This window comes from Bombina bombina, chromosome 7 (genome assembly GCF_027579735.1).
Source record: "Bombina bombina isolate aBomBom1 chromosome 7, aBomBom1.pri, whole genome shotgun sequence".
Lineage (NCBI taxonomy): Eukaryota > Metazoa > Chordata > Amphibia > Anura > Bombinatoridae > Bombina > Bombina bombina.
The window spans coordinates 395,067,613-395,091,899 of NC_069505.1; the positions used below are offsets into that span (position 1 = coordinate 395,067,613).

The window sequence follows — 24,287 nt, forward strand, 5'->3', positions numbered from 1 at the left end:
CCTTGTGGCTTATTAATACTTTTACTGTCTGGGGAGGCTACAGTGCTTAGCATAACTCATAAGAACTGCTTATATAAAGGAAAATAACATGTATTTGCAAGATTCCAATTTTCATTATACACATAGTTCTCATCTTGCAATTCTTCAATTCTGAGTAACAGCCATTACAGCATTGACAGCATACCCCCAAAAGTGTGATGTAATACATTCTGCTTTTTTATGTGAAGCGTCTTTGAAATTATACATTGTCAGCAACATATGTGCGATACTATTAAGACATATTTGCACGTGAATTAAAGAGTCTTTGCACTTAAAGGGATAGGAAAGTCAGAATTCATCTTGCATGATTCAGATAGAGTATGTAATTTTAAGACACTTTCAAATTCACTTCTATTTTCAAACGTGCTTTGTTCTTTTGGCATCACTTGTTGAAAATGAATACGCACATATCCTACACTAGTGGGAGCTAGCGGCTGTTTGGTGCCTGCACACAATTGTCTCTTATGATTGGCTAACTAGATGTATTCATCTTGCTACCAGTAGTGCAATGATGTGATTGACTTCTCCTTTTGCTTTACATTATATAAATAGGTTTATTTTACACAGATTATTTTTACATCTTCAGGGACTGAACCCAATATAAACTGAGGGTTACCTGTACACATGTTTATTATATTGGAATGTCACATTATACAGTTTATTAAAAAGAAACATAGTTACAATGTTCATTTCATATTCAGGAGTGACCTAAGCCCATGAAGTTGGCAGGACCTTTACACAATAGTGATTATTATCTGAGGATACCAGTGCAGATAAACTGTTACCATCATTGTATACAGCTCCACGTTGCAGTTATTGTTTCTAATTGTGTTTGTGTATGCGGCTGTGAACTCTTATACACTAGTAGTTTTTCCTCCCCAAACTACAAATCCCATCATCCTGTTCGGTATTTACGTCAGGTTGCGTGCGTCGCTATGTCGTTCAGCGTGCAATGGCGTCCCCTGTCAAGTTTTCTCACTCGCGGACTCTGTTTTTGAATGAGGATGGCCGTTCTATGCGTTTTTATGTGAGGCCGGGGCCGGTGAAACGGGAACTGTCACCGTTAATATCTCACGGGGGTGGCATTTTATGCAGACTGCAGGAACCTGGGGTGCTGCTCCTTGCTGAGCCGGGGGAGGTCCGGGGACCACAGTATGTGTCATGCCAGTTTGTGAGGGACTGTGTGAGCTACAACGAGAGGCTGGAAACCGAGGACTACCGGCTGCTGGAGGCACGGGGCCGACTTACTTCTAAGGAGAGCAACCAGGGGGTGACCGTGAATACGGCTTGTGTAGGTATAGCAATGCCAACTGAGGGGGCGGATAGTGAGAGGAGCGGGGAAGGGGAGAAACACTGGGTAGAGATAGCAGGAGAACAGCACAACGGAGGAGAATATCCAGGGTCTGAGAGAGAGGGAGTACGGGACCATGAGTTGGAAAATCAAATGGAGGAGGGGCAGGCTGGCCAATGGGATACGAATGGTAAGAATCAAGGTAGCAGGAAAGAAGAGAACTCTGTTAGGAAACCGACACATGAGGATGAGAATCAGACAGATGAGGGGATAAAGGAGAGTGAGAATAAAGTTGGCCAGGGGATACATGAGAAGGAGAATCAGACAGATGAGGGGATAAAGGAGAGTGAGAATCAAGCTGACCAGGGGATACATGAGAAGGAGAATCAGACAGATGAGGGGATAAAGGAGAGTGAGAATCAAGCTGACCAGGGGATACATGAGGATGAGAATCAGACAGATCAGGGCATAAAGGAGGCTGAGAACCAGGCTGGTCAGGGTATACATGAGGAGAATGAGAATCAGACAGATGAGGGTATTAAGGAGGGTGAGAATCAGGCTGGCCTGGGTATACATGATGAAGATAATCCAACAGATGAGGGGATAAAAGAGGGAGACAAACAAGCGGGTCAGGGGAAACATGAGGAGGAGAATCAGACCAAAAAGGTTATAAAAGGAGGAGAGAATGCGACTGTTCAGGAAATTACAGAGGGAGATAGTCAGGCTGGCCAAGAGATAACTGAGAATTGGGCAGATCAGGAGGTAGCCGTAGAGCAACAGATTAGTCAGGAAATAAAGAAGGGGAAAACTGAGTCAAGTCAGGAGGTGGAGGAAGACAAGCAGATAAGTCCAGACAATATGATCAAAAAGCAGCTGGTTGTTCAGTGTGAGAAGATCAGAGAGAAACAGACTAGGCAGGAAAAAGACATGCTGGTAGATCAAAGTGAAGGTTTGGGAAAAGAGCCAGAAGAGAAGAACCAAAGAAGGGGGCACATTATGAAGCAAAAAGGGAAAGTGGGGAAGCAGTTGTTAGAGGAGGATCTGACATTGGCAGATAGGACAGGAGCCTTTACTGCAAACAAAGAGAGTAGCACCTCTACACCAAGTCCAAGAACCGCTGTGATTAACAACGACAAGAGAAGACTATTCACAAGGGAGGAGGATGTGACCATCCTCACATATGTGCGGGATTATTCACAAATATACGGTTCAGTGTCTGGTATCCGATTGTGGAAGAAGTTGGAGAAGACAAAGTTATTGAAGAGAAGCTGGCAAGCTATGAAGGAACGGTATAGGAAACACCTTGTCAAGTGCAAGAAAAGCTACATATTACCTCCTCGTCCAACAAACCAAGGCAAGCTCTTTATGTTTGATCATTAGCTTGGAAGCAGCAATTGTTTACACAATGGCTTATGGGACCTTCAATAGAGATGTGGAAGGTAGTAGCTGGAGTAGCGATTAATATCTTTATTTGTAATGAGCTAACAGGTTTAGTAGCACTGCACAGAAGGTGAAGACAAATTAGGTTAGACTTAGACAGAAGGATTGTATTTTAGTGTTGCTTCCTAGAGATTTTATAATGTAAGCAAGATCACATCTATGCATATGATTGACTAACTCTGTGTACCTTCCATGTAGTTTTCTCCACTCGCATGTGGCAATGAGAAATGTCCATGCACTGTGTGTAGTCAGTGGGCACAAAAAAATTGGCCTTTGCAAATTTAGGCTAAATGACTAAAGTTTGAATTAAAAAATTGCCTAACTCAAATTAAAGGGACATGAGATGCAACATATTTTTTCCATGATTCAGATAGAGCATGTTATTTTAAACGACTTTCCAATTTACTTATATTATCTAATCTAATTTTGCTTAGTTCTTTTGGTATCCCTTGTTGAAAAACATACATAACTAGGCTTAGGAGCTGGGAGCTTGCTGCTGATTGGTGACTGCATATATATGCTTCTTGTCATTGGCTTACTGATGTGTTCAGCTAGCGCCTAGTTGTGTAGTAAAATGCCCCCCCCCCCCCTTGTTTACATCTATCTATTTTATCTGCTGGGGTATATATAAAGCAAAACAATATATTTGTAATCAATTTGTTTGTCATTTGAAATAGCTGCTTTTGCATGTTGTATCCACATCTATACTGAAAATTTCAATACTTAAATATTCACTATGGAAAAGCTATGTAAACAGAACAAGAAGAAATGACCCCCCCCCCCCATTTAGGGGTTGTAGAGATAAGTACTAAAATGTTCATTTTTAATTTGTGTTCTTTGAAGGATTACTTTCTGTTATAATTTTTAAGCTAAACAACTAACATGTTAAAGTTAATAAACATTAATTAAAACCTACTGACCTATATTTTCTCCAAAACGAAGTTTCATAACGTTCTAAAAGTTATATCTTTTATTCGTCAATGATGTCACGTTATCCTGCCCACTATTTTCAGCACTGCATGTTCAAAATACTTAAACCAATAACTTTGTGTTTAAAGCGCCATTTTGAAACCTAGGTATTGTAAGCGGATTGGTACAGAGCAAAGGATACCCACGGAGTGGGTTTGGAAAACAATTAAATTTGCAGACAAGATTTCTGATATACGGTAGAGATATATTAATTAAATGCTATTGATAAAAAGCGTATTTGGGGTAGTTAGATAGTAACAGGCATAGAAAATATTTACTTACAGTGGCCCTTTAAGTATACTTGGAGATAAGATTAAGGAGGTTTTATTTGTGTATGTAAAGAGAATTGATCTCACTGAAAGCTCAACCGATTTTAATGGATTGTGGTTTCAAAGAGCAAAACAAACTGGTTCATATATATGAAAATAAACCTAAAGGAACAATTCCCATACATTTTATACTCTTCAGCTGGTTTAATAAGCCATTGTAAACACATTAAAGTGATGGTAAATTTGCCAGCATAAAATCACATATAATGAAAGCTCTTGTCCTATCTAGCATATCGATATGCTTTTTACATATCAAAGTCAAATCCACTTTTAATAATGAACATTATTAACATCAGGCACCATTACCTGATTTAAAGCAGCCTCTCAACGATTTTCTCTTAGGCGTTTTTGACTGGCAGGTCTTTCAGCCAATCAGAGCCTCACCATGCGCCCCATGTAAATTAATCACAGCACGCTCCCATGCTTGTAACTCAGACTGCAAGACGAACTGCGCACACGCAACTCGCTATGCTAACTGCGCAACAGAAGCTGCTTCATTCAACAGTAAGCAGTCTTACTGTTTCTGTTGCGCAAATTGTGCACTGCTATTTCTTCAACAAAGGATTTTGAAAGAATGAAGCAAATTAGATAATAAAAGTAAATTGGAGTGTTCTTTAAAATTGTATTTTCTATCTGAATCATAGAATAAAAAAGAGTTTGATGTCCCTTTAAGGGGAATCCAGTTTTACAGTACATTGTTCCTTTTTAATATTGGCTTAAAGGGACATTCAACACTTAGTGTAACATGTTTTTATATTGTAAATTAAAAAACGAAGGTCCGCCTTGCTTCTGTCCTAATCAGCGGCGCTAACTAGTCTAATACCCGGTCAATATGGATGCCGAACTCCCCCCACTATTAAGTAGCTGCCTTCTTCTTAAACTGATAAGCAAATCAGAATCCAGTCCTCTGACAGAAATTGAACGCGCGTGCAATTTCTGTCCGAGGACTGGATTCTGATTTGCTTATCAGTTTAAGAAGAAGGCAGCTACGTAATAGTGGGGGGAGTTCGGCATCCATATTGACCGGGTATTAGAGTAGTTAGCACCGCTGATTAGGACAGAAGCAAGGCGGCAAGGGAGGAGGGGTATAGTGTAGGCGGACCTCCGTTTTTTAATTTACAATATAAAAACATGTTACACTAAGTGTTAAATGTCCCTTTAAATTATAGCCATGTGGTTGGTTAAATCAGCTAGGTGGTGTGCCCATTAAATAGATCCTGGGGAGAGTATTGGATACATTGACAGTAATACTATGTTATTTACTTTTATTTTGAAAAAACATGCCCAGTTTGTTAATAACAAGACTTGACAAATTAATTTAAAGGGACATGAAACCCAAAATGTTTCTTTAATGATTCAGACATAACGTGATTTTAAACAACTTTCCAATTTGCTTCAATTATCTAAATTGCTTCATTCTTTTGGTATCCTTGGTTGAAAAGCATATCTAGGTAGGCTCAGGAGAAACAATGCATTACTGGGAGCTAGCTGCTGATTGGTGGCTGCACAAAAATGCCTCTTTTCATCGGTTCACCAGATGTCTTCAGATAGTAGTGCATAGCTGCTCCTTCAATAAAAGGATATCAAGAGAATGAAATAAATTGGAAAGTTGTTTGAAATCACATGCTCTATTTGAATCATGAAAAATGTTGCTGAGGGTTAAAATTTAGAAATCCGTGGCTCCCAGGATTTATCAATCCCTGGTATATAAAACTGAACTGTAAAGTTAGAATTTTGGCAACAGTATGAAGAATAGCTTTTTATTGTAAAGACGTTTTTTGTGTAAACGGTTTGTGACATAATGCGCAGATACCATTTTTATTTGTGCGCTTTTTTTTGTTATCTGCTTTTCTCATGTTTACAGGGAAGGTGAAAAATGCAGACTTAAACCACAAGGAATCTGACGACACTCATGAGGATGCCGAGGACCTGCAGATATTCGAGATTGCAAACATGGAATTCGAGGTAGTTGTGATTCTTTGGTGGGGATTTACAGGTTTAAAAAGGCATTAAAGGGACATAAAACCCATGATTCAGATAGAGCAGCAACTTTTTAATTTACTCCTGTTATCAATTTGTCTTTGTTCTCTTGCTGTCTTTAATTGAAAATGCAGTAATGTAGGCTTAGGAGACGGAACATTTTTGGTTCAGAACCTGGGTAGCTCCTGTTGATTGGTGGCTATATGTATATCACAAACTGTGGGTTGCTCTCTGAAATTATTTATATACCGCTTTTGCAGTCATGACAGAAATCATTGTAAAAGCTTTTCTGGGATCCCCTTTGTTCGGAAATAGCAGACATGCATGGCTTTGCCATTGGTTTTTGGTCATTTAGAAGGTCGCTAATTGCAGCTGCGCCACACTTCTTCTGAATTTCCCAGCAGTGAAGAGGTTAATTAGTTATCTGGTAAGGAAAATAGTATTGTAGGGGTTACCCTCCTGCCTTCCACCTTACTGGCCCCTCTCAAACAGCTCCCCCACTCATTCCTACCAGCTTAGGTACTGGCGGACAGTCTGCAGTTTAGGTTTTTTTTCTTTTTTTTTTTTTTCTTCTTTTTTCTGCAGTATAGGGGTCCCTTTCACTAGTGCGACCATCTACTGGTATGTCTGCCAGTACCAAAGTTTATAGGGTTGAGTTTTTTTTTTCCCTGTAGTTCAGTGGTAGCCTCACTCCTCCTCCCTGTGATCGTTATTTACTGATCGTGCTTTGTTACCATATGAAGGCTGATGCTGGAAGCCCAGAAACAGCAAGTCTCGGTTATCACTTGACAACTGAGACTGCTTTGTGCTTCCAGCAGTATGAATATTGTATGCATTTATGTTTACGTTCGACACCATTTTCCTACTCGCCTGTAATATTTGTATCCATAATTTCCAATCTCGATATCATTCCTAACATAATTTTCAAGATATGTTTTGTATTATTTTCTATTTTTTTTTTTTTTTTAATATGTATATATTATACATCATACATTATATATCATTATTGGGTAGCGTTAGGTTCACTGGTCTAATGCACAAGGAGTAGGTGTATCTTTGTTATTAATTAAGTCAGTATTAACCAATTGGTTTTTAGTCTGTGTTTTATAAGGATTGGGAGGAGTCCTAACACCTATGGCTATGATTACGGCAAACGCCGACACGCGTAAGCCAGTCTAGGTGTTACGCAAAACAGAAAGAGAAGCAGTCTGCCAGGAAGGAACAGCAGCATCAATAGCTTGTTCTATGGCCCGGTTACCACCTGGAAGTAGCTTCTTTCTGCCGAATTGTTCTTTTCACAGAGGGAAACTTTCCTGTAGTATATCAGTCTGATCCCGCCGACAAGGTCAGTCCAGCCCCAAAATACCAGGCAATTCTCCTCTGAACAAGGAAAAGGCAACCCCAGGCAATCGTTTCGGCCTTCTGTGGGCCTCGTCAGTGAGGTGCAGCCATATTCCTCTAAGCACATTGGGCAAGGAGTCCACGTCTGGTTTCCCCCATCACCCAGACGTGGACCCGTTGCTCAGTGTGCCTAGAGGGATATGTCTGCACCTCACTGACGAGGCCCACAATAGGCCGAAACGTACGTCTGGGGTTTTGCTGTTTCTCTTGTTCAGAGAGGGGTTGCCTGGTATTTCTGGGCTGGACTGTATTGTGAAGTCAGGATCAGACTGATATGCTTCAGGAAATTTCTTCTCTGTGAAAGGCACATGTTGAGCAAAAAGAGGCTGCTTCTAGGGTGGTAACTAGCCATAGAACAAGCTATTATGCGATTGTTCGTTCCCAGGTTGAGCGCTTCTCTCTTTTTATGTATGCAGTCTAGGTGTTATACCTGCTCTTTTTTGGATACCCCAGCAAACAGTGGCAAGCGCTCCAATATGATCCTTTCCCCTCTCCTCTGTGTTTCTTCCGACGATCTTCACGTCGTGCTACGTCACTTCCGGTATCCGGCACCCGGTCCCACAGTGAAAGGACTCCTCCGGAAACCTACGTCCAGTCCGGTGCTAAGGAGAATATAGGAAAGCTTCACCCTCGCTTCCCAAACTCAACGAATCAAACAACACTGTACTCCCAGCACTCCAAGGTAAGGACACACCAGACTTCAGTGAGTAAAACCAAATGTATATTCTTTATTCCAAACTTCAGCTCTTAAAAACAGCAACAGTTTATCCAATCAGAGGGAAGTGAAAGTTTCCAGGTCAAACTTTCACTTCCCTCTGATTGGATAAACTGTTGCTGTTTTTAAGAGTTGAAGTTTGGAATAAAGAATATACATTTGGTTTCTCTTGTTAAGTGTATCCAGTCCACGGATCATCCATTACTTTTGGAATATATTCTCCTTCCCAACAGGAAGTTGCAAGAGTCCACCCACAGCAAAGCTGCTATATAGCTCCTCCCCTAACTGCCATACTCAGTCATTCTCTTGCAAGCCTCAACATAGATAGGAGGTCGTGAGAGTCTGTGGTTTTTTATACTTAGTTTATTCTTCAATCAAAAGTTTGTTATTTTTAAATGGCACCGGAGTGTGCTGTTTATCTCAGGCAGTATTTGGAAGAAGAATCTGCCTGCGTTTTTCTATGATCTTAGCAGACGTAACTAAGATCCATTTGCTGTTCTCACACATTCTGAGGAGTGAGGTACTTCAGAGGGGGAATGGCGTGCAGGTTTTCCTGCAGATAAGGTATGTGCAGTAACATATTTTTCTAGGAATGGAATTGACTAAGAAAATACTGCTGATACCGAAGTAATGTAAGTAAAGCCTTAAATGCAGCGATAGCGACTGGTATCAGGCTTATTAATAGAGATACATACTCTTATAAAAATGTGTTTTAAAACGTTTGCTGGCATGTTTAATCGTTTTTTAACATATGTTTGGTGATAAAACTTATTGGGGCCTAAGTTTTTTCCACATGGCTGGCTTAAATTTTGCATAGAAACAGTTAACTGAAGCTTCCCACTGTTGTAATATGAGTGGGAAGGGCCTAATTTAGCGCTTTTTTGCACAGTTAAAATTACAAAATGAATCATCCAGATTCCCTCAGCAGTCCCATGAATACTACAGGACATTTCTAAAGGGCTAAAAAGACTTCCAAAATCGTTTATAGGGAAGGTAATCCACAGCTCTGCTGTGGCAGTTTGTTGTGTCTGTTTTTAAAAACGTCTGTCGTTTTTTTGATCTGTTTTTTGCATTAAGGGGTTAATCATCCATTTGCAAGTGGGTGCAATGCTCTGTTACCTTATTACATGTACTGTAAAAATTTCGTTTGTTTTACTGCCTTTTTTCACTGTTTTTCAAATTTTGACAAAATTTGTTTCTCTTAAAGGCACAGTAACGTTTTATATATTTGCTTGTTAACTTGATTTAAAGTGTTTTCCAAGCTTACTAGTCTCATTATTAGTCTGTTCTAACATGTCTGACATAGAGGAAGCTCTGTGTTCATTATGTTTTAAAGCCATGGTGGAACCCCATCTTAGAATGTGTACCAGATGTACTGATTTCATGTTAAACAATAAAGATCATTTGTTGTCTTTAAAAACATTATCACCAGAGGATTCTGTCGTGGGGGTAGTTATGCCGACTAACTCTCCCCACGTGTCAGACCTTTTGACTCCCGCTTTAGGGACTCACGCTCAAATGGCGCCAAGTACATCAAGGGCACCCATAGCGTTTATTTTACCAGGGGATTCTGTCGAGGGGAAAGTTATGCCGACTAACTCTCCCCACGTGTCAGACCCTTCGACTCCCGCTTCAGGGACTCACGCTCAAATGGCGCCAAGTACATCAAGGGCGTCCATAGCGTTTATTTTACAAGACATGGCAAAGGTGGTGAATAATACTCTGGCAGCAGTATTAGTCAGACTACCTGAAATTAAAGGAAAGCAGATAGCTCTGGGGGTAGATACAGAGCATACAGACGCTTTAAGAACCATGTATGATACTACCTCACAATATGCTTAGTCTGTGGGTGATTTTTTTTTTTTGACTCAGGGAAGATGATTTAACCTGATTCTGATATTTCTACATTTAAAATTTATGCTTGAGAACCTCCACTTGTTGCTCAGGGAGGCTTTGGCTGCCCTGAATGAATGTGTACAATCGCAGGGCCAGAGAAATTGTGTAGACTGGATAAATAATATGCAGTGCCGGTGTGTACTGATGTTTTTCCAATACCTAAAGAGGTTTATTAAAAATTTTTTAATAAGGAATGGGATAGACCAGGTGTGCCGTTCTCTTCCCCTCCTATTTTTTAGAAGAATGTTTTCTAATAGTTACGACCACACGGGACTTCTGGCAGACAGTTCCTAAGGTGGAGAGAAGAGTTTCTACTCTAGCTAGGCGTACCACTACCTCTGGCGAGGACAGTTGTGCTTTTTAGATCCAATGGATAAAAAATGTTTATTCAACAGGGTTTTATCCTGCAGCCCCTTGCATACATTGCTTCTGTCACTGCTGCTACGGCGTTCTGGGTTGAGTCTCTTGATGAGGCTTTACAGTTAGCGACTCCATTGGATGAATATATTTGACAAGCTTATGCTAGCCAATTCCTTTGTTTTCTGATGCCTTTGTTCATTTGACTAGACTAACGGCTAAGAATTCTGTTTTTTACTATACTGGCGCGCAGAGCGCTATGGCTTATATCATGGTCAGCTGTCGTGACTTTAATAAATAAGCTACTTAACTTCCCTTCAAGGGGCAGACCCTATTCGGGCCTGGTTTGAAGGAGATTATTGCTTATATCACTGGAGGAAAAGGTCATGCCCTTCCTCAGGATAGTTCCAAATCAAGGGCCAAGAAAGGTCTAATTTTCGTGCCTTTTAAAACTTCAGGGCAGGTGTGGCATCCACTTCCTCTAAGGCAAAACAAGAGGGAATTTTTGCTCAGTCCAAGGTGGTCTGGAGACAATCGGACCTGGAACAAAGATAAGCAGGCCAAGGAGCCTGCTGCTGCCTCTAAGGCAGCATGAAGGAACGGACCCCTATCCGGTAACGGATCCTATAGGGGGCAGATTTTCATTCTTCGCCCAGGCGTGGGCAAGAGATGCCCAGGATCCCTAGGCATTGGAATTTATATCCCAGAGATATCTTCTGGATTTTCAAAGATTCCCCCCAAAAAAGGGGAGATTTCGCCTTTCCAATTATCTGCAAACTAGATAAAGAAGGAGGCATTCTTACATTGTGTACGAGATCCATCCAGTTCCAAGAGAGGAACAGGGACAGAGTTTTTACTCAAATCTGTTTGTGGTTCCCAAGGAGAGGGAACCTTCAGACCTATTTTGGATCTAAAGATCTTAAACAAATTCCTCAGAATTCCGTCTTTTAAAATGGAAACTATTCGTACCATCTTAACTATGATCCAGGAGAGTCAATAGAGGACTACAATGGATTTGAAGGATGTTTATCCTCACATTGTGATGCATAAAGATCACCATCGTTTTTCAGGTTTGCCTTTCTAGACAGGCATTACCAGTTTGTAGCTCTTTCCGTTGGGATATCTACAGCCCCAAGAATCTTTATGGAGGTTCTGGGGTCACTTTGGCGGTCCTTAGGCCGCGGGGCATAGAAGTGGCCCCTTATTTAGACGACATCCTGATACAGGCGTCAAACATCCAAATTGCCAAGTCTCATATGGACGTAGTACTGGCATTTCTGAGATCACATGGGTGGAAAGTGAACAAGGAAAGAGTTCTCTATCCCCAATCTCAAGGGTTTCCCTCTTAGGGACTCTGATAGATTCTGTAGAAATGAAAATTTACCTGACGGAGTCCAGGTTGTCAAAGTTTCTAAATTTCTGCCGTGTTTTTCATTCCATCCGCGCCCTTCGGTGGCTCAGTACATGAATGAAATCGGCTTAATGGTAGCGGCAAGGGACATAGTACCATTTGCACGTCTACATTTCAGACCGCTGCAACTATGCATGCTCAGTCAGAGGAACGGGGATTACACAGGTTTGTACCCCTGTTAAACCTGGACCAAGAGACCAGAGATTCTCTGGTGACTATGTCGGGTCCATCTGTCCAAGGGTATGACCTTCCGCAGGTCAGATGGGACAATTGTTACAATAGATGCCAGCCTTTTAGGTTGGGATGCAGTCTGGAACTCCCTGAAGGCTCAGGGATAGTGGACTTAGGAGGAGACCCTCCTTCTAATAAATATTCTGGAACTGGGAGTGATATTCCATGCTCTTCAGACTTGGCCTCAGTTAGCAACTCTGAGGTACATCATATTCAGTCGGACAATATACACGACTGTGGTTTACATCAGCCATCAAGGGGGAACAGAAGTTCCCTAGCGATGTTAGAAGTCTTACAATAATTCACTGGACAGAGACTCACTCTTGTCTATCAGCTATCCATATCCCAGGTGTTGAGAACTGGGAGGTGGTTTTTCTAAGTCGTCAGACTTTTCTTCCGGGGGAGTGGGATTTCCTCCGGAGATCAAGACCAAGCAGGAGAGGGCTTTGGTGTTTTTGTCAGCGCCTGCGTAGCCACGCAGGACCTGGTATGCAGATCTGGTGGACATGTCATCCTTTCCATCACGGTCTCTGCTTCTGAGACAGGTCCCTCTACCTCAGGGTCCTTTCAACCATCTAAATAGAATCAATCTGAGATGGACTGCCTGGAGACTGAACGCTTGATGTCATCAAAGCATGGCTTCTCCGAGTCAGTCATTAATACCTTAATACAGACATGAAAGCCTGTCTCTAGGAAAATTGAACATAGATATGGTGTAAATATCTGTTATGAATCCAAGGGTTACTCATGGAGTAAAGTCTGGATTCCCAGGATATTATCTTTTCTCCAAGATGTTTTGGAGAAAAGGGTTGTCAGCTAATTCCTTAAAAGGGACAGATTTTTACTCTGTCTATTTTTTTGCACAAGCGTCTGGCAGGTATTCTAGACGTTCAGGCATTTGTTCAGGCTTTGGTTAGATCCAAGCCTGTGTTTAAAACTGTTGCTCCACCATGGAGCTTAAACCTGGTTCTTAAGGTTCTTCAAGAAGTTCCGTTTGAACCTTTTTTGTTCCATAGATATCAATCTTTATCTTGGAAAGTTCCTTTTGGGTAGCTATTTCCTCGACTCGTAGAGTCTCCAAGTTATCTGTGTTACAATGTGATTCTCCTTATCTGGTCCTTCGTACGGATAAGGTAGTCCTGCGTACCAACCTGGGTTTTTTCCTAAGGTGGTATCTAACAAGAACATCACTCAAGAGATAGTTGTTCCATGCTTGTAACCTAATCCTTCCTCAAAGAAGGAACGTCTATTACACAATATTGGACGTGGTTTGTGCTTTAAAGTTTTACTTACAAGCTACTACAGTTTTCATCAAACGTTCACCTTGTTTGTTGTCTATTCTGGACAGAGGAGAGGTCAAAAGACTTCGGCAGCCTCTCTGTCTTTTTGGTTAAAAAGCATAATTCATTTAGCTTATGAGACTGCTGGACAGCAGCCTCCTGAAGGGATTACAGCTCATTCTACTAGAGCTGTGGTTTTCGCTTGGGCCTTTTTTAAATGTGGCTTCTGTTGAACAGATTTACAAGACGGAGTCTTGGTCTGCGCTTCATACTTTTTCAAATTTAACAAATTTGATACCTTGCTTCTTCGGAGGCTATTTTTGGGAGAAAGGGTTTCTTACAGGCAGTGGTAACTTCCGTTTAAGTACCTGCCTTGTCCCTCCCATCATCCGTGTACTTTAGCTTTGGTATTGGTATTCCATAAGTAATGGATGATCCGTGGACTGGATACACTTAACAAGAGAAAACATAATTTATGCTTACCTGATAAATTTATTTCTCTTGTAGTGTATCCAGTCCACGGCCCGCCCTGTCACTTTAAGGCAGGTAATTTTTTCATTTGAACTACAGTCACCACTGCACCCTATGGTTTTTCCTTTCTCTGCATGTTTTCGGTCGAATGACTGAGTATGGCAGTTAGGGGAGGAGCTATATAGCAGCTTTGCTGTGGGTGGACTCTTGCAACTTCCTGTTGGGAAGGAGAATATATTCCAAAAGTAATGGATGATCCGTGGACTGGATACACTACATGAGAAATAAATTTATCAGGTAAGCATAAATTATGTTTTTACTCACTGAAGTCTGGTGTGTCCTTACCTTGGAGTGCTGAGAGTACAGTGTTGTTTGATTCTTTTTTTGGATACAGCTTGTTCTTATTTTAACTGGAAAGTAAATAAAGTGTTTGTTTTTTATAAACGGACTGTCCGAACCTTTTCATTACCTTCCAGCAGTATGGACATAGATAAGTTATGCGGTACAATGGGCTATTTACCGCATAGCCTATGAGAAGTGTGGAGCGTGGTGTTTTTTTTTTTTTTTTTTTTAAATGTAACAAATTACTTAATATATGGCAGATTGATTAGTGCTCCAGAATGTATTTTGGGTAACTCTAATTTAAACGGACTGTCAACACCAAAATTGTTATTGTTTAAAAAAGATAGACAACACCTTTACTACACATTCCTCAGCTTTGCACAACCAACATTGTTATATTACTATACTTTATAACATTTAAACCTCTAAATGTCTGCCTGTTTCTAAGCCACTACAGACAGCCTCTTATCACATGATTTTTTTGTTTGCTTTTCACAACAGGAGATTGCTAGTTCATGTGAGCCATATAGATAACATTGTGCTCACGCCTGTGGAGTTATTAGCTAAAATGCAAGTCAATTGATAGTAAAAAGCCATATGATCAGGGGGGCAGTCCGCAGAGGCTTTGAAACAAGGTAATCAGAGGAAAAAAGTATATTAAAGGAATAGTCCAGTCAAAATTAAACTTTCATGATTCAAATAGAGCAGCAATTTTAGGCAACTTTCTAATTTACAACTATTATCAATTTTTCTTCGTTCTCTTGCTATCTTTATTTGAATGTAGGCATACGAGCCGGCCCATATTTGGTTCAGCACCTAGGTAGCGCTTGCTGGCTAAATTAAGACACCAATCAGAAAGTTCTACCCAGGTGCTAAACCAAAAATGGGCTGGCTCCTATGCTTATATTCCTGCTTTTTCAAATAAAGATACCAAGAGAACAAAGAAAATTTGATGATGGGAGTAAATTAGAACATTTCATTAAAATTGCTTGCTCTCGTGAAAGTTTAATTTTGACTAGACTATTCCTTTAATAAAACCATGTTTGCTGTGCAAAACTGGGGAATGGGTAATAAAGGGAATATCTATCTGTTTAAATAATCAGCTGATAGTATGAGAGCAGATTAATAACCATGGTTACTGATCAGCTGATTACCTTACCTGTACACTAGTTCAGCTATAATTAAAACCAGGCCTGTTGGGGGGTATGTGAGGACCTCACTTGGGAAACACTGGTTTAAACAATAAAAAATTTGGAATAGACTGTCCCTTTAACATAACATTTTGAATTCAAAGATCAGTACTCTGCTATCATTAGTAAAAGAAAATGTACTCTGCTATGAAATAACGTAATTTTTAATCGTAACCTCACGTTACAGAAAATAACCAGAAAAGTGAATAAAGCATAAGACACTTATTACCAAACAATAGACTCAAATACATTTGTGAGTGCCCAGATATGTCAAAACAAAAACAAAAAAATGGGGAGAGAGGAGAAAAAAAGGGTGGGGGGGTCAATTAGGAAAATTATAAAATGCCAGTCCCCTCCTCCACCACTTTCCCTGAAAAGAGGTACGTTTTTAATGTGGTGTTAACAACTAATTAATTTCTAGGTTTTGAAAGGGGACGATAAATTGTCTTTGGATATTATTTTCATATAACTTAAAGGGGCAGTCAAGTCCAAAAAAAGCTTTCATGTTTCAAATAGGGCATGTCATTTTAAACAACTGTCCAATTTACTTATATCACCAATTTTGTTTTGTTCTCTTGGTATTCTTAGTTGAAAGCTAAACCTAGGAGGTTCATATGCTAATTTCTTAGACCTTGAAGGCCGCCTTTAATCTAAATGAATTTTGATAGTTTTTCACCACTAGAGGGCATTAGTTCACGTGTTTCATATAGATAACATTGAGCTCATGCACGTGAATTTACCATTGGCTAATTTACTGATTGGCTAAAATGCAAGTCTGTCAAAAGAACTGAAATAAGGGGGCAGTCTGCTGAGGCTTAGATACAAGGTAATTAGTTGGTTATGCAAAACTGGGGAATTGGTAATTAAGGGATAATCTATCTTTTAAAATAACAAAAATTCTGGTGTTTACTGTCCCTTTAAGAAATGGCAGCCACTTACTAGAGAATTTTATACCACAGGCTTCTGAGCCATAAAACTATCAAATGTGCTCAATTATTGCTTGAGTTTGTAATAGAAATGTTAAATTGATAGTGGGTTCTCTTTTACTCTTCCAATTTCTAAGAATGAGATATGTGCCACCTACAATGGTTGTATTAATGAATTCCACATTATCCCTGTTTTGTTCCCTTTCATAAAGAAATAAACATATTTTAGTCAAAATGAGATTGTGCCGAAAAGTTTCCTTAACCAAAATTGTACACGTTGCCAACACTTGGATTTTTGGGCAGATCCAAAACATGTGGACCAGGTCCATCTCAGTAGAACTACATTGAGGACAGTTGTTTTGAGTATTGGAGTACCATTTGTTAAGTCTAGCTGGGGATATGTATACCCGGTTAATCAGTTTAAAGTGTGATTCCCATCATGATGCTGAAGGCGTAGCTTTCACTACACTCAGAATGCTACGTTTCAGTGAGACCTCATCTATTGTCACCAATTCTTATTGCCACCTTAAAGACAATTTATGTATATTAGAGTCTCCTGTACTAGACATTACTAAATTATACCAAAAATTAATCGAATGGTTTCCAGCTTTATAAAGAGAAAGTCCCAAGTGTATCCAAGGCGTGTTAAGGTCCTTGGTAATCTGAAAAAAACAGTGGCGAACTTGAAGATAAGCATAACAATCTGCATTCTGGAGACCATAACATTCTTTTAAAGTGTTAAACAAATGTATTCCACAAGACTCCGTATCATAGAATTGATATAAAAATACCAGGCCGATATTAGCCCACCTGTTAAATCTATTTATATAAAGCAGGGGTTTCCGGCAATTGGTACGAGATTGGAAATGAGAGGGTTTATTTTAAGTATAGATCTTATTTGTTGCCAGGCTTTAATAATATGAACAAATATGTGTCTCCCCTTATTATTCTTGGGAATAGAGTTACTAGGCAAATTTAGTAAGGCACAACAAATGCTACAGCGCTAAGAAAAAGAATATGCAAACAAAGCTGATATATATATATATATATATATATATATATATATATATATATATATATATATATATATATATATATATTTATATTACCAGGGCTAAACTGTCAGTTAACCCTTATATCTAGAAGGGGAACAGGAAATTATTGTAATGTGTGTATTTAGGAAAATGTGTTATATGGATATATCGTGCAGCATGAAAAAAAGATACAGTAACACTGTTGGAAATATTAGTAAACAAGAGAACAGATCAGTTATGCTTCAGCGCACAAATATGCAATTTGGTTTGTTAAATTACCAAGTGTTGCTATTCCATATACATGTTCAAGAAACTTGTACTAGTCTATAATACAGACACAGTCCAAACGGTACTTGTACAATACTATTACTGGTGGATGGTTATCCTCTTACCGGAAATTACCTCAATCATATGAGGTAATGTATGCTCTCTTGAAAACCAATGTAGGTCTAGCCCTTGGTCTGTAGTTTATTCCGTAGCTCCTTTTGAATAGAGAATTTCTTATATTGAGCTTCTTATTCTGTATTTTCCGAGCCACTTTTCTGGTAGAAACTTCCTGCTTTCTCTGTGATGTCTGGTCTTGGAAATACCATACTCCGGGGAGACACCAATAGGTTTTTTCTGCTCGCAAATTCTCAGTTATGGAGAGACAAGGAAAAAGCACATAGCGTAATACTGTTGAGCAAATGATTTATTAAAAACTATGCAGCGATATGCACTCACATTTATTGCCCTCAATCCTTGATGAGGTAAGCATTCAGACTTGTATGCATATATGAAGTTATACTTGACTGATGTTGTCGGTCATACTCCACTTGTTCAATTAAAATTGCATCAGATCCAAACACTTGTATAAGAATCTTCTTTAAAGTTCAAGTTTGTTTATTGTAAAAACAATGGTGTAAAACTTAACCCGTATTGCATAAAAGTGTAAATGAAACAGCATGAATATCAATATTTTAAAAAGTTGGTGCTAAGCTAACAGCAATTCATAGCTTCAGGATCTAATCTATCATACCCCTGTTTCTGTAAGACTATACCGCAGTGCACATGCAAAGCAAGTCCTAGAAAGTATTAGGAGAGATTGATTCATGCACAGATTAGGCTATTAAAGCTTGCTGTTTTAAAATAACCAAAGATCCAATAATACCAGGATCACTGCCGTAACAAGAAAAGACTGTACACCCACTTAATAAATGATTCCTTTCCGCGTTTCGAAGTATAGGATTACTTCTTCGTCAGAGGTAAATTGTCATATATATGAATCCCTTATTCCTCAGTTAGTTTGATTGTAAAGAGAAATAGACTCTCCAATAACAAATAATCAAATACAGCTGCGCTGCTGTAGAGCAGCTTAATGAGTGCAGTACCTAGCTATTGTAAAAGAACCCTTAGTTATGCTTTTTATGAGATGGGTTTTATGTGATATATTTTTATACACTGTTATTTATGTATGCATGCAAATCATCAGTTCTAGTTCAGAACTCTAACTACTACTACTACTTTTCCAATATATTAAATATACCAATATATATCCATACTAAGGGTTCTTTTACAATAGCCAGGTACTGCACTCATCAATCTGCTCTACTGCAGTGCAGCTATATTTGATTAATAGTTATTCATAAATAAATAAATATATTCACTATACCAATATATTTCCCTACTAAGTTTTCTTTTACAATAGCCAGGTACTGCACTCATTAAGCTGCTCTACAGCAGCACAGCTATATTTGATTATTTGTTATTCTGGAGAGTCTTTCTCTGGAGTTTCTATAATCTCCCCTTTACAATGTAGTAAGGCACCAAGAGAAAAGGGATAAAGTAATTTCTTCTCCGCCTCCAAAAATGCAATGTAATCACCTCCAGTAAGCCAATCCATTGCCACTTTAGCCAGGCAAATATTATTATATAGAGAGATATAAGGAAACGCTAACCCACCAAATTGTTTAAGCTGCATTCGTTTTTCCAAAACAAAACGTCTTCTACCTTCTCCCCATAAGAACCTTCTAAAAACACTATTTAGATATTCAATGTCCTGTTTAGTTATTGAAATAGGTATATTCTGCATTACATAAATAAGTTTTAGTAGTATAATCATTTTGATTAAGTTAACTTTTGCAGTCTTGGAGAGAGGAATATGTGACCAATTAGATAAATCTTATAGGATTAGAACATATTTTAATATCTAGATATGTAAAATGATCTACTACTATTTTGAAGGGAGATGAGGTCTTATCATACATTATGGGGCTAAACCATAAAATTTCAGATTTAGAATTATTTACTTTTTAACCTGCAAAGGAACCAAATTTGTGGACTAAGTTTAGAACCATGGGCATTTCTATTGGTGTGTTATTCAGAAATAATAGCAAGTCATCCATGTATAGTAATAATTTTAAGTTTTTGACCTCCAAGATCCCTTGGAGTATTTTTCTGAGAGTTATGGCCAGGGGTTCAATAGCAATATTAAAGAGTAATGGGGAAATCGGACATCCTTGATGCGTACCCTTAGCCATAGAGTAGTTGTCATTAAAGTGAAAGTCAATCCTAGCGTTGTACAAACACTAGGATTGACTATTGAAACAAATAAAGGGGACATTCAATAAGTATATAAGATACTTCATGTAGAAAGCTCCTTTATTTGTTTCAATTGATTGCCGTTTTTAGCTGCTACAGCAGCCCACGGCTAAAAACATTTTTTGCTAAGAGGTGACGTTTTCACCTTTTAGTCAATAGCCGTGCGGTAAATCCGGCCTGGTGCCCATGGGAGACGGATTTCCCGCATGGCTATTGGCTAAGAGGTGAAAACGTCACCGCTTAGCAAAAAATTTTGTAGCCATGGGCTGCTGTAACAGCTGAGAACGGCGATCGGTTGAAACAAATAAAGGAGCTTTCTATATGAAGTATCTTATACGTCATGAATGAAATTCCCCTTTATTTGTTTTAATAGTGAATCCTAGCGTTTGTACAACGCTAGGATTTACTTTCACTTTAAGGGAACCATTAACAAAAATTGTGGATAAAGCTTAAGAGTACAAGGATCTGATGCAATTTAGGAAATTGATCTCTAAAACCAAATTGACTCAAAGTATACAAAAGATGATCCCAGGTAATTGAGTCGAATGCCTTTTGAGCATCTAAAGAGAAAATAGCAAGATCGTGCGATATTTTAAATTTGTTTTGCCAATATAAAATTCCAATATGAATCCAATAACAAAAAGATTTTACGAATATTGGCTGAAGGGTTTCTGTGTGCCATAAAGCCGACCTGGTCCACATGCACCAATGTTTTAAGAATCTTATTAAGTCTATGCGTTAAAATACTTGTCTAAAGTTTGTAGTCGGTATTTAAGAGAGAATTTGGGCGATAAGAGTCAATAGATTCTGGATCTTTACCCTTTTTTGGTATTAAAATAATTATAGAGGCCGAAAAATAGGAAGAGGGAGTTTTCCCTTGTGTAAAGTAGTCATTAAAAAGATTTAGTAATAAAGGGGTTCATTTTTGCTTAAGTTTAATTTAATTTATTTAATTGTAATCTTTCTATTGCGAGATGAATTTCTTTTGCTAGTATAGGTGCATTTAACATTTCTAACCTTTCAGGGGTCAAAGTGGAAGGAGAGATATTCTGCCAGAAATTGGATGTATTAACTAAATTTACCTCAGAGGAAGAATATAATATAGTTTAAAGTAGTTAAAAAAATAAATTGGTATTTATTGACTCGGAATTGGTTAGTGTGACTCCATCCTTTTTAATTACCTTGATGAATTTATGTGGCTCATGAGATTTTACACATTTGGCTAAAAACTTCCCGATTTTATCACCATACCTAAAGAAATTAAAATCTTTGAATCTCCCCTTTGAGTAGCGCTTTCGCTGTTTCCAAAAAATCTTGCTTTTGTGATTATATATGAATGATTCCATTTAGCATATTCATGCCATTTTACAGTAAGCCAATTTTGAACCTTTTAAAGCCGTTATGCCGTTCTATTCCGTCATAATTACACTGGGCTTTAAAGCTGTTACGACGGAATAGAACGTCATAGCTAAAGGCTGTCCTAAAGCCTTCTGTGCTTTCAGGATTTGATCGCGGTCTGGAGGGCATTCCTAGGGTTGTAGGGACGCCCCCCAGACGCGATCCAATATTTGAATTGATTTCAATTTGTCTACATTGGAACAGTTGTTCCGATGTAGGCACTTTAGCCCTGACACGAAAGGGTTAAATTATTAAATAAAAAGTGAGGGAATATGTAGCTCTTAGAAAGTTCAGGTTTCATCTCACCCCATGATAGATCTAGTGAAATAGGAGCATGGTCTGATATTGTAAAATCCCCAATCTGTGAGCTTGGGTTAAGACCAAATACTTTATCTGAAATGAGAAAAAAGTAAATACGTGAAAAAGATTTCAATTGTTTAGATTTGCAGGGTTAACGCAGAACAGTGCTTTTATGGGTGATATCGCCATACCCTAGTCTGCTGGTAAGGTACTGTTTATACAGAAAAACAGTTCCCCTGTGGTGTAAATAACATTTTGTTGTCTGGCTTGTTAGGGCCAGATCATTTCAACTGTGGAAAGTAATTGTGCACAAAATGCATTTCCCTCTAGATTTAATTTATATTTAAAGTAACATGAAACACAATTTTTTTTTTTTTTTTACGTTCATGATTTAGAAAGAGCCTGACATTTAAACAAAGTTCCAATTTACTTCTATTATCTAATTTGCCTCATTCTCTTGATATCCTTTGTTGAAAAGCATATCTAAATAAGCTCAATGGCTGCACATAGTTGCCTTGTATGATTGTCTCACCCATGTGCATTATTTCTTCAACAAAAGATATCTTTAGAATGAATCAAATTAATTAATAGAAGTTAATTGGAATGTTGTTTAAAATGATATTCTCTATTTAAATCACGAAAGAAAAATTTTGTTTTATGTCCCTTTAAGTATTCTTTCCTTTATTTGTCTGCATGGAAAATGACTAATATGTTTAACGCTGTTCATAAAATATAATAAGGTCAGAGGACGGGGTTTCTTGTTGTGAATAAGGGCAGGATTATACAGTATAACACGTTCAATATAAGAAGGTGTTTGTAGATTTACAAAGTCCCTTGTGGTACTAAATTAAAATTCACATTAGCAACCATTAAAATAATAAGGAAAAGTGGTTTCCTTTCAGTCATCTCTGTGATCTTTGGAGTAAAGCCCAGATTTAACTTGGTTGTTTGGCCCTTTTAGAAGTATCCTACCGTTTAATACCATTTCTATTTCCTAGTATAGTGCTGCTAAGTATGTTGGGATGCATTGCTGGAGAGCCCAATACAGTAATCATAATGTTTGTATAACACGTTACATCTGCTCTCTAGCATAGAACGCCCAGTCTTTACCCACCAATATAGCACTTGCCTGGTCATCAAACATTTCATTTTCTTCTTCTCTCTTTCTCCTTTTTTTGCACGCTTTCTCTCACGTGCTTGATTTCTCGCTTTTGCTGGCTCACTTTCTGTTATGGCTTCTTTTCTAGCCCTCTTGAATTTGCGGGCTCTTTCTTTCCTTTCTTTCATTCCTTTTTTCGGTTCTTTCTTTTTCTCTCATGCTCATTGTCACGTTCACTATTGCTTGTGCTTGCAGATTCTTGCTCACTTTCTCACAAATATCAATGAACTGTGTACGAATCATAAGATATCACTTCCCTTAAAGGGACACTAAAGTCAAAATTACACTTTCATGATTCAGATAGAACATGCAATTTTAAAACACTTTCCAAATTACTTCTATTATCTAAACATGCACATTCTTTTTATATACACACTTTCTGAGGCACCAGCTCCTACTGAGCATATGCAAGAATTAACAGAATATACGTATATGCATTTTGTGATTTGTTAATGGCTGTCCTATGATGCAGTGGGAAGGAAATGCTAATTACTTTAAAATTCTATATCGTTATATTTTTGGTAAATTTGACCTAGCCTCAATTTAACAGAGTCAAATACTTTTTTTTTTTTTTTCTCCCCTTAGGTTGATAACACACCCGAGCCGGCTGTATCTCTAAAGGATTTTGTTATGGGAGAGGATTCTGCCTTTCCTGAAAGCCAGACACAAGTGGATGAGGTATCTTCAAGCCCTGAGCTTTCAGAAATGGACGGTCTGCAGGAGTGCCTACATAGTATGATGGCAGAGTTCAACCTTAGCCTGTGCCAGGTCACCCAAGCGCTGCTGAAGAACAACGGGGAAGTGGGATCCACCAGACACTTCTTAAGAACAGGATCCCGTCCGGATGGCTATCCCATATGGGTGCGAAAAGATGACTTGGACTTGCAGAATGATGATGCCAGTATCCAAGAGACACTGATAAAAAAATATGGCGCTGACAATGTTACTAAACGGGTTGCATTCCTGGCTAGTTAGAAACTCTGTTAAAAAAAAAAAGAGAAAAGAAAAATCGCCACCTAACTTTCTGAATGGAATCAAATCTTTTCATACTAGTAAATCCGTATCGGATAAAATTACACTCTAACAAGGCACAAATAAATGTTTTTTTTTTTTTAAAAAAAGTGCCTAAAATAGATTAACTGCTAAATAGAAGTTTTTCATGATGTGTATATAGTTTGTTTTTCCCCCCACAGTCATGTGTTATTACTTTTTTGTATGGTTTGATAAACCTGTCCCATGTTTTATGAATTATACCTTTTTGGGTTTTTTCTGTCTTATTTTCAAGGGAAATAAAACACACTGAGATTTGTTACTTTAGTATCTCATTTATAACTGTCCACAGCAGGAGGTAAATAAGGATACACTTTTATTAAACACTTTGAGATTGTAATCTAAAACAATTAAAGGGACATGATGCCCAAATGTTGAAGCACTTTCAAGTGATGCAGCAAAGCTGACTAGAAATTATCACCTGAACATCGCTATGTAAAAAAAGATATTTTATCTCAAATTTTCCTCAGTATCCACATCTCATTGTAAAGGGACTTT

The 24,287-nt window shown here is 38.5% G+C and overlaps 1 protein-coding gene across 1 annotated transcript; it reads left to right on the forward strand.

The window, feature by feature from the left end:
* Positions 1–981: 981 nt before the first annotated feature.
* Positions 982–24,051, forward strand: TERF2IP (TERF2 interacting protein). The gene is made up of 3 exons (XM_053721136.1): positions 982–2,684; positions 5,933–6,033; positions 23,325–24,051. Exons 1-3 carry the CDS (start codon positions 992–994, stop codon positions 23,712–23,714), a joined length of 2,184 nt encoding a protein of 727 aa, XP_053577111.1. The 5' UTR covers positions 982–991; the 3' UTR covers positions 23,715–24,051.
* Positions 24,052–24,287: the final 236 nt, after the last annotated feature.

Coding starts and splice junctions, on each gene's coding strand:
- TERF2IP (XM_053721136.1), top strand. CDS start 992: ATGGCGTCCCCTGTCAAGTTTTCTCACTCGCGGACTCTGTTTTTGAAT. Junction 2,685..5,932: donor TCCTCGTCCAACAAACCAAG/GCAAGCTCTTTA, acceptor TCATGTTTACAG/GGAAGGTGAAAAATGCAGAC. Junction 6,034..23,324: donor TTGCAAACATGGAATTCGAG/GTAGTTGTGATT, acceptor TTCTCCCCTTAG/GTTGATAACACACCCGAGCC.